Source organism: Lygodium microphyllum, chromosome 16 (genome assembly GCF_053477565.2).
Source record: "Lygodium microphyllum isolate KBCC chromosome 16, Lygodium_microphyllum_v1.1.10, whole genome shotgun sequence".
Lineage (NCBI taxonomy): Eukaryota > Viridiplantae > Streptophyta > Polypodiopsida > Schizaeales > Lygodiaceae > Lygodium > Lygodium microphyllum.
The window spans coordinates 48,159,895-48,171,101 of record NC_141150.1 but is presented as its reverse complement, the minus strand read 5'-3'; the positions used below and the strand labels follow the sequence as shown (position 1 = coordinate 48,171,101).

At 41.1% G+C, this 11,207-nt stretch overlaps 1 protein-coding gene across 1 annotated transcript; it reads right to left on the bottom strand.

Moving 5' to 3' along the window:
- Positions 1-2,263: 2,263 nt before the first annotated feature.
- LOC148022784 (PTB domain engulfment adapter) lies at positions 2,264-10,745 on the bottom strand. Its single transcript, XM_087695720.1, has 4 exons — positions 10,436-10,745; positions 3,839-3,920; positions 2,640-2,801; positions 2,264-2,540 (listed from the first exon to the last, which is right to left on the bottom strand). Exons 1-4 carry the CDS (start codon positions 10,685-10,687, stop codon positions 2,467-2,469), a joined length of 570 nt encoding a protein of 189 aa, XP_087551846.1. The 5' UTR covers positions 10,688-10,745; the 3' UTR covers positions 2,264-2,466.
- Positions 10,746-11,207: the final 462 nt, after the last annotated feature.

The following is an 11,207-nucleotide window of genomic DNA, read 5'->3' as shown; positions in this document are numbered from 1 at the left end:
GAGGGAGAAAGAAGGGAAAGATAGAAGAGGGGGAGAGAGAGGAGAAAGGACAAGCGACGAAAGATGGGAGAGAAAAAATGAGAGCCAAACAGAGATAGAGAGAGAGAGAGAAAGAGAGAATAAGAAGAAAAAGGAAAATAGGAAGACAGGGAAAAAAGATAAAAGAGAAATCTTTTTTAAATTGGAACCTTTTTTAAGTGAGGGGAGAAAGGAACCACACTTTGAAAGAGAGAGGGAGAAGGGGAGAGAGAGGAGAAAGAGAGGAAGAGACACATAGACAGACAAAAACAAAGAGAGAGTTACAGAGGAAAAATAAAATTTAAAAGAGAATTTAAAAAAAGAGAGAGGAAAGATCAAATTTAAAAGAGAATAAAAAAGAGAGAAAGAGAGGAAAGATAAAATTTAAAAGAGAGAATTATAGAGATGATAAAATTTTAAACAAATTTATCTTTTTAATTAAATACTTTTAAAAGTCTTTTTAAAATTTTATTTTCATTTTAATTAAAAAAATTTAAAAGCCATACTTAGATAGGGAAAGAGGAAATAAGAACGCAGAGAGAGAGAGAGAGAGAGAGAGAGAGAGAGAGAAAGTGGAGATAGAAAAAAAAACGAAAAAATTTGTAGAAAATAAAAAGGGAGAGAGAGAGGAGGGAAACACAGAGAGAGAGAGACAGAGAGACAGAGAGAGAATTATAGAGAGAATATAATATTTAAAAGAGAATTTAAAAATATAAGAGAAAAAATAGAGAGGAAAAAAAATGAGAGAGAGAGACAGAAGAATAATGAGAGAAGAAAATAAGAGAGGAAGAGAAGAAAAATAGAGAATATGAACAAAGAGAAATTTATAGAGATGATAAAATTTAAAAGTGAGAGAATAAAAAATTTAGAGAGGAAAAATAAAAGAAGCAAAAAAAAAGAGTGAAAAGAATAGGGAAAAAAAGACGAGAGAGAGAGAGAGAGAGAGAGAGAGAGAGAGAGAGAGAAGCAAGAAAAGAGGGGAGAAAAGAAAATGAGAAAAAAATCGGATCGTATAATGCGAGAGAATGAGAAAGAAAGAGAGAGAGAGAGAGAGAGAGAAAGAGAGAAAGAACAAGATGAAAAAAATAAATTAAAATAAAAGGTAGAGAGAGAGAAGGGAGAGAGAGAAAAGAAGAGAGGAGAGAATATAGAGAGAATTATAGAGAGAGGAAAGATCAAATTTGAGAGAGAGAGAGAGAGAGAGAGAGAGAGAGAAGAGAGAAGAGGGGAGAAGAAAAAAAGAGGGGAGAGGGAGAAGAAAAGTGAGAAAAAAAGGAGAGAGAGAGAGAGAGAAGAAGAAGAAGAAAAAGAAGAAGAGGGAGAATTATAAAGAGAAAAGATAAAATTTAAGAGAAAATAAAAGATAAAATTTAACAAAACATAGAGAGAGAATTATAGAGAAAGAAAAGATAAATTTTAAAAGAGAAGAAAAAATTTAAAAAGAGAATGAAGAGAGAGAGAAAAGAAGAAGAAAAAGAAAAAATAGACACAGAGAGAGAGAGAGAGAGAGAAGAAAGCGGAGAGAGAGGGGGGAGAGAAGAAAAGGAGGGAGTGAGAGAGAGAGAACAAGGAGATGGGAGAAAATAAACTAAAATAAAAGGTAAAGAGAGGGGAAGAGAGAGAAGAAAAAGGGGAGAGAAAGAAAATTTTAAATTTAAAAGAGAGAGAGAGAGAGATTAAAAAAGGAAAAAAGAGGGGGGAGAGAGAAAGAAAAGAGAGGGGGAAAAGAAAATGGAAGAGAGAGAGAGAGAGAGAGAGAGAGAGAGAACGGGGATGAGAGAAAATAAACTAAAATATAAGGCAGATGGAAAAAGAGAGGAAAAAAATTAGTCATAAGGAATTGGGGGGAGAGGGAGAGAAGAAAAAACTTAGAAACAAAGGGGGAAAAGAGGAGAGAGGAGGAGAAATAGATTGTCGAGTGAAGTTGTCGTGCTACCTTGTGAAGCTGCCGCGAAGCGGCGTAGCGTTCCATGCGCGCAGAACGCTAGGACTTTAAAAGAGGATGAAGCCTCTTTTAAAGTCTTGCCTATAGTTCCCATTCTTGACACTACTGCTTATGGCCATATCTCTTGGTAAGGAGTCGTCGAAGTGCATCTAACAAGACAAACTATAAATGAGGTAAGACTTACCGAGATTATTGTCATTTAGGTAATGGAATTGAATCACCATATCACAGTTACTTGCATCTGTCATGTCTACATCACAGTCTTACCTTTGAACATGAACATACTTTACAACCATGCATATCTCATGAAATACATTTTATACAATGAGTACAATTGATACCTTGGTCAAAGATGGGCCAAGCCCTTTGCATGGCTACAGATGTAGGTTGCATAAGATTGGGATAGGCCTGATGGTGGAGGCAAAGGGATTGTAGGTATAAAGAATGCTTGTTCACCCTGCTTTACTTTGCCCACTGCCACACAGTAGGCCTCTCACAACAAATTAAACTTCTGCGACTGACATGCTCATCACCTTCTGTACAATTTGTCTCTCACCTGTAAGAAACTCCACCAAGCCTGAAAACAAGAAACACATAACCCAACAGAAGAGGAAAAAATCAGAGCGAAACCTAGAGCTTGTACCCCACTCAGATTCAATCTCCTTTCAAAACTTACCATTCGTGTAATCCCGGCAATCATGTTTCCAAAGTTGCAGCTGGCTATCCCAATTCTTATTGAAGTCTAGTGCATCTTCAATCTTCAACCCATTTCTGGTTGTGCCAACTTTCCAGCATCTTCCAGCAGGCAACTTTGATATCTTTCTTTCAAGCACTACCCCTGCCAGCATTACACTTTTGAATGCTTAGCTCCACCACTGTAAGGTTGAAAAATAATCCAAGAAAACAATGATGAAGAAATCAGAAAAGCATGAGAACTTAGCACCCATTCGTGGAGCATGGAAACCAAATACCCACATGTACTGAAAAACTAAGATGAAATTATATAAAGAATAGACTATGCCATATGGGGAAGGGGAAATAAATCAGTGAGCTTCATAAACTGCACCATAGGACAAATAAAATTACTGAGCGTTCTCAAATGCACCATTTCAGAGGCAAAAACCACTGTTCCAAGCAGGCTTGAAAGACCTGCTATCGAAGCATGCACTGAACCTGTCTGACCAGTTACATTTAATGCAGCGAAACTTCATCGCCAGCTGAACAGTGTGGGCATAGGTGTAGGCAGCATAAAATGGTAGTGCACTTGGCTGGAATGAATGAACAGCCCGACTGAACACACCCATAGACAATTGCAATGCACTCAAATACAAGGCTGGAAACAGCCACTGAAATCATTACATTAACATTGAATGGGCAGTGCATGTCTTAGCAGTAATACTAACATTAACAAGTCGTATGATGGGGGCACTGAGACAAGGAAAACAACGAGAATAGGAGAAGAGAAGACAACCAGCACCAAAATACATAATTGCACCTATCTGCTAATCTTCATCTGCCCATAGCCACAAGGCTTTAGTAGAAGCTGGCTGCTACCATATAAAACCCCTCAAGAATGTTCTCTTGTCTTGGTGAAGGAAAAAGAGTTTCTGATTATATCTTAAGGGGATCTACAGCGGTGCTGGAGCAAGAAAACAAAAACCAGAGCTAACCCATCTGTGTGGCCTATTTAGACGGAATAGTATGTACAAAATTGAAAGTCAAGTCAGTGTTCAAGTGTTAGTTCAAAAGCAAGCTTTTAGTTGCACGGACACATTCAGTTGCAATACACTTAAAAAGCAAAAGCTAGTATGCCACATGTGAGTAAGTTGGACTTCTACAACACAAACCATAGTTCTCAGTAATGATTGACATTACCATCAACCCTGCCTCCAGCCAGAGCTACAAATGCAGTATGAAGATCCTCCGGATTTGAAGGTTGGAAGTCAAACACCATACACTGCAATCACCCAGAACAACAGAATTTCTTTTAAGGAAGTGCATATGTCTTATTGCTAGCTTGAAGCACCATCAAACATCTAACATCTAACATCAAAGTTAAGCAAGAATTTGACTTCTAACTTAGCTTAAGAGTCTCAATCTCTCCTCAAAATTCTTCAAGAGCTTATATTCTAGATCATTTCACATTTGCCTACTGTCTAAAGAGGTATATGCTTTATGCTTTCAAATGCCTCTATGATGGGGAGAGAGAGAGAGAGAGAGAGAGAGAGAGAGAGAGAGCAAAAATCTCAAGGCTGGCCTCTTCATGTGAGACTTAAAATTGCTCAATGCATCATGATCAGTATGGTCTCGTTTTTTTTGCCCTTCCTTCCTTGGACTAAGGAGTCTCTTTTGGAACTCATTCAGCCTATCCGCTTCATGTTGTGGAAAAAGAAAGGGAATCATTTGGGCCAAGTGTGGATTTCTTGGCAGCATGTCACTACTCCTAAAAGGATGGGGGAGCAGCTTTATTGGATGTTAATTTCCATACGGTTGATTTTAGATTGGCACTTTTGCAAGCTTTATGTGTGCAGAGTCATCCCTGGACGACAGACATTGCAAAATTTTTCATTGAAAAAACTGGTATCTCGCATGGTCACACAATTATTCAAGTTTCTTGGTGGCATGTGTTGAATTCCATGAGGTCTATTAAGGTCTCCCAGTCTTTTCTCCCTTCTCATTTGATTGCATACTGGCAAGAGATTTTGTGTTTCGCACTTTGATACCCTCCTGATCTTTGTAAGGAGGAGAATTCACTACAAGGAGAAGTGTTGGCTACCTCCAGGTTGTTGGACTGGCATAATAAATACTTGTAGCGAGATAAGTTTAATCGGATGGCTCGCTTGGGGTTGCAGACAGTCCATGTTGGTGTCATTCCTAGGCAGCCCCATCTTTATTCTTTCCGGCACATTCGTTAGTACTTTCGAGTGCCTCGTGGCTATCATGACATTGATTGTCCTTACAGGAGCAACTTCTGAGGTACAATCCATTGCTTGCTTTACTGTCCTCGTCTCCTTGGCGGGATTGGATGTTTGTGCTACTGCCTAATGATTTCGAGAACAGGTTGACTAATCAGATCTATCATCAGATGATCGTAGTCAAGAGATAGGTCACTGGAAAGGCCAATAAAATATGGCATATTCAGGACGGCAAAAAGAAGTGGCAAGAAAGATTTCTCCAACTCTGGAAGATTCCTTATTAGGATAAAGTTTTCATATGGAGGTTGCTTATTGGGGGTCTTCCAACTGGGGATGTGTTGCATGCTTACAAGATCTCCTATGGGCACCGTGTATTTTACACTACATGCGATGAGACATTGCATCATCTCTTCGTCTCTTGCCCTATTGCTCGACAGATTTGGAGTTTTGTTTCCCATGTATGGTTCTCAGTGACTCAATAGCGAATATCAACTCATTCGTGGATTATGGGAAGGATGCCTTCTATGTCCACCTTGCAATCAGATCATTCCTGCCTTTTCCATTTCCTTAGATGGATAGCTCTGTGGCATATTTGGCGTACTCAGAATGCCTTCATTTTTTATTTTGCCTCAAGTATTCATGGTCATGTGGCCCGTGTTCGTGGTTTATTGTTATGGCAGATCTCCTCTATGGTTTAAGCTGACCTGGTTCTTCTTGACATTGCTACTCCTTGGCTACATATTGTTCACTCCACTCCAGTTGTCCTTGATATTTGTGTGTTATGGTCTTAGAGGCCTTTCGGCTTGATTTGTATTTGTTTTGTTTTTCTTAGCAGACCTAATGGTCTAATGTAAATATTGACATTTAATTCAACTATCTTTACCAAAAAAAAAAGATTGCAAAAATTCATAGATGCAACTTTCTCAAGATAGTGTATCAAGTTTACTCTGCATAACCATGTCACGTATACCATCCAAGCAGTGCACTAGGTTACAGAGTAATCTGACTTCTAAGAGTGCACACGCAGTTCCAAATAAGGTATTACACCTTTGCATGTTTTCTGAGCTTGTGGCTATCACCAAAATGTGAAATGTGAAAAAACTATCAATACTTTAATTAGGTTTTACATAAGATTTTTAAACTAATACTCCCATTATTGTACCCCTACCTTTGTGCATGGTGACCATGCATTGTCAACGCTGGACATGGACATTGGAGAAAGTCTTGGCCTATCATGAGGACGTGAAATTTTGATGCTTTGCTTAGCATTTGATTAAATGTTAATCAAATGTACAAATGTGAGGTGCACATGTGATGTGCGAGTTAGATATTTCACGATGGCGGGCCAAGGACCCTAAGAAGTCAATGAGTGCCAAAGGCAAAAGTTGTGATAAGTTATCCTTGATAGGTACTAGATAGTACCTGGTGTTATATTTTGCCCTAGAAGATTTTAATTAGCCATTGATGTCAGTGGTGACATTAGGAACTAGGCATTAATTAATTAATGTCAATTCAAAGGCTAATAAATGCTCAAGGATACTTGAGTAATTAATCATTAAATTAATTTTCAGAATTAATTTGGTTCAGTTGAAACTAGATGGAAAATGCATTTAGAAGGCTATCACTCGACAAAACATGACCATGCAAGCGAGGGAAAGGCTATTAGAGGCTAGTGGAGCCTTATTTCAATATTATGGAGGTTAGAAGAGGAGGAGAGACATTTCCTACTACAATTTTCCAACCATTGGAGGCTATCATGCCCTCAGCTGATTAGGATAGGAGGCCATTGGATGCAGGTGATAGCCCTTGTAGATTGTCTAAGGGCAAGTGACAACAAGTTTGGGACCCACAAGGCTAGATGACTACATGTAGGGCTTCTGTTGATTGTGGGCTGCAGCCAATTAGCCATTCACAGCAGGGCAACATTAAATTTCAGTCAATTTTGGCAATGAAACTCTGAAATTTCTCTCTCTGCAGCTTTCTCTCCATTGTCTCAATCAATTCACAACTTCACTCAAGAGATCCCAGCTAAATTCAGTCCCAACAAGGTGCAATTGAGGAATTTTTCATATTAAACCCTAATACAAAGCAGAAATTGGGGTTTACCAACCACCCTGGGAAGAGTGCTCAAAATTCAAGGCCTAGTGCTTGAAATTCAACAGCTGAAATTTGGGGATTTCAGAGAATTTCGAGGGCCAACCAAGCAACATTAAGTTTGGAGTAGAATTTGTCATCCAAGGAGTGGATTGAAGACCAATCTCCAAGCAAATCAAAGGGCAAATTTGTTTGAAGGCTTTGATTGCTATGGACAACAAGATGTATTGAAGACAGGGGGACATTAGGTAATATCTCAATGTACTTCAACCTTTAGCAATACAAGTTAAAGAAATACCACAAGAGGCGCCAGTTTTGGGGCCAACCGAGTGTCCAATGTCCAAGATTAAGTGGTAACATTTACATTTTCAGTTTATGTGAATTTTATGCTTGCTATAATTAGTGCATAATTAGGTTATTTACCACTCTATTTGAGAAGGAAAGCCGTCACTGCCAATCAAGGATTGGTAGCCATAGAAGATTGAGAAGGGAAAGAATAGTAAGATGGTGGTTGGGGGAAGAACCCTATCACGGTCCATCCAACTATCCTCATGGTCATAGCTCTATGAATACCGGCCTTCACGTTCTCAATCATAGTTTTAATGGTCATCATGGTCCCGATCTACATGATCCCTCCATCATATGTGGCAGTCATAGATGTCCTTCAAGAAAACACAAGAGAATGCTGCAACTATTGGAGAAGGCAACCTGAAAAAGAGTGTCTTTCGCCTGATCGAGGCACAGTAGGCTGCTGTACAGCAGAGTGGACAATGGTAGAACAAGGTAGGAAGCACAAAACCCTGCTGTAGATGAGTCTAGACTGCAAAACACAGTGGGACACAGTGGAGAGGGTGTGCTGGAGACAACAGACAGGCTGCCCAAAAGGCTGGAATGAACCAACCAGCTGAAGAAGGTGTCTTGTACCAGAATGACGTCAGCAGAGAAATAGAAGTCGCCTAGCACAAGAGGGTGTTGCCGAGGCTGCAGAAGGAGCCACCCAGTAAAGAGGGAACTGGCTGTGCACAAAATGCGGACAGAGAGCTACCTGCACAAAAACGCAGGCCTGTCCCTGCCAGCTAGAGACTATAAGAGCCACCCAGCATTACTGATGTGCCGCCCAGTTCACTGGAGAGAGAACCTAGGGAAACACGCTTGAAAGGTGGGTAGATGCTCCTCTTCGAAGACTCCAGCTCCTAGCTTGGTGTTTGATACCATGTGAGAGTGCACAGCAGAAAAGAAAGAGAACATGGAGAGAAGAAGGAGATTGAATCAATGCAGGAGAGAAGGAACAAAATGACTGCAATGGTTAAAAGATACAAGGCTGCAATGGTCAGCCCCAATACATAGCACTAAGTGTCAGTGTGCTTCCCAGGCATTAACAAAGGGATGAGAGAAGAATGAGGAGGGCCGGCTAAATTATCACAATGAATGAATGAATGAGGGGACAGGCTGCCTATAAATAGGCAAACTGGAGCCACAACTAGTGGCCAGGCCCAAAATGTGGGTGCCTAGGACAACTACAGTCCCAAAAAGGAAATTCACTGGCGTATCCTCATCTACAGTGCCTAAAACACATAAAATGACAGACAATGAAAATGTCAAAGCTCCTAATGTCCTCATCTCTGACTTAAACTAAGGCTCACAGCCAGGAGACAACCATACAAGACACACGTCTACCAAGAATTTCTTCCTATTTATAGGCTGCTGTCTCCTCCTTTCATACATTCACCAAATACCAGCACTTTGCTTCAATTGGAGAGAGGGATACTACTGCACTTTGTCAACTTTCCTCAACCAAATACGAGCACATTGCTTCAATTGGAGAGAGGGACACTAGTGCACGCTATCAGCTTTCCTCAACTGGTACCTTTGTACTACTTTTGAGCCTCAATATATGGATTCCATTTCCCGAGTCTATTCTCTCTAAGTTTTTTTGTGTTCTTGCTTTCTTTGTGTTTACAGCAGATCTGTAAGCACCATCTCTTTGCTTCTATTGCTCCACGCTTGTCTGATTTCTAGCCACCAAATGCCACCACCTCAAGAAGAGGGGCAACATTGCCTAGGTGAACAAGTATCCTCCTTAAAAGCTATTAAAGCCTTAATATGATGCTTTACTTCACCTTAAAAGCACTTTCTTCACACTAGCTTTTGAACATCACTATTGTTGCCAATATCACTGATCCCACTAGCTCACAGCATCACCAGCTAATCATGCTATCATGCTTTTCTCATGTGCTGCGATGGAAAATCAGCTCTGCACTACTCACCCTTCAGTGTACAAGAAGAAGGAACTGCTCCAAAACATGAGATCTCCAATCAGCTAGCATCCAAGTAAAACTAGCTACAAAAGATGCTCACGATTCCTCTGACTAGCGCATGAGGTCAAAGGTGCCCCCTAGACATATGAAGGCTCCATTAGGGTCATGTAGCCACCGAACAAGAACGCAGCAGTAGTTGGCACACAGATGTACACATGAAAGTTTTCTTGAAGACTAGTGCCCTACATGGAATAGCAAATACCAAAAATTCCTGCACACACGATAGTAACTCCAGATAGAAGACCACATATAGAAGCTCTCCGAAGAATAATCGATAATTAACACCAACAGAGTACCACTTGTTGAATAAATGTTGAGTCGCCATGTGTTGACTGCAACTCTCCAGTTTGGAGGGCCATGATGTCACAACCCTAAGTGCCAAGCAGCCATGTAACGGTTGGTCACTGAAGAAAAGACCCCATATTAAAAGAAGAGCAACAATTTACATGCCCGAAACCTGAGCTTCTAAAACATCAGTCCATGTCCATTTTTGACATTGTAGGGCAGTGAAAGTTTGCTTTTGTTGCATATATGCTCACTGTTGTGACAGATAACATCACATCATAGAATTGCCATGCTTTCTTACTATGACTTCGAGAACCAAAATCCAATCACTAAGGTCTCAATAGTGCAAATGTAGTAAAAGCACTGTGGACGGATAGGTCATGGGATTGAACAGATTCCTTTCTGAGATAGACCACTTTCCGGGGTTGTGGCTTTCAAACAAATGCTGACATGCAAACCACAACTCTGATAAGTCCACAGCTTCAAATAGTCATACCTTTTTGTCATAATGAAAAACATATACGAGAAGCTTAAGACAAATTCTAACTACAATTCCCACATTGTGAATTACGATAAAATCATAAGGTTTTGCAAGGGAGGGGCTGCATACCCAGCTAGGTGTTGCCAGGGAGGGGGGGCTGCCGACTCCTTGACCCCGGGCCAGCAGCCCTCTGCCCCCAGACACACCTAGCTAGGTATGTAGTACCTCCCCAGCAGAAGCTCGTTGTGTTGAACACTATAGAGAAAAACAAGGAGAGGAGCCCCTTTTTCCCACTTGGGAAGTCGTCAAAATACTTAATGTGATACATACAAGAAGCTCATAGAAGTAGGTCTTATTAGCGACAGACAGAGAAACTGACCGGAGTGCCGGGAGAGGGGTGCTGCAAGAGGGTGTAAAAGTGCTGGAGGTGGCGAGCAGGCGGCAGGCCCAGGCGATCGACTGTTGACAGGGCCCATAGGGCAGGACCTGGCGGCAGGCGCAGAGGCATTGTGCCAACATACACGACCAGAGGCGATGGCGGCTGCTCCTGCTGCTGTTGATGCTCCGGACGAATGCCAGCGACAGCCATACCATGACAGCATAGTGGCCACCGTCTCGCCACCGGCACCATCGTCACTGACTTCCGACTGCCAATTTTTGTGGCTGGCAATAAAACTTTGCCAGAAGATGATCACCCAACAAAAAGTTTCCATTTGGCAGGCAACCTAGTTTGACCTGCTGGCATCTAACACGTGGCATCACCCAATTGGCAAGATGCCATAGCAAAGTGGCCACAATCTTGCCATCGCCATCATCGTTATTGCGTAGAAATGTGCCGTAAAAAGATCTCCTTATTCTCTTTACGAAGCTCCATTTAGAGCAATCACTCGTTATAGTATGCATATGGATTGTGTCAAAATCTTAGTTCAATTCCCAAGGACAACCTGGTGGAGTTCAAAATGGGGTCTTACATGGATATCTTATAATCTTATAAGATAAATTATAAGAAATGCTATCGCATTTGTTCTATCTACTAAGCACAGGTTTCTCCCTTTGCCACATGGCAAGTAGGTGGCGCATTCGGGGAGAGAGAGAGAGAGAGAACTAGGATCATCATCATGCAATTGTCCTTGCCTAACATTGTCGGTGAC

Bases quoted from the DNA above. Each gene is read 5' to 3' on its own strand.
- LOC148022784 (XM_087695720.1), bottom strand. From the start codon at position 10,687: ATGGTGCCGGTGGCGAGACGGTGGCCACTATGCTGTCATGGTATGGCT. The intron at 2,802-3,838 runs GTAATGTCAATC...TAATGCTGGCAG, and splicing joins GGCTGGAGGCAGGGTTGATG to GGGTAGTGCTTGAAAGAAAG. The intron at 2,541-2,639 runs GTAAGTTTTGAA...TCTTGTTTTCAG, and splicing joins TTGCCGGGATTACACGAATG to GCTTGGTGGAGTTTCTTACA.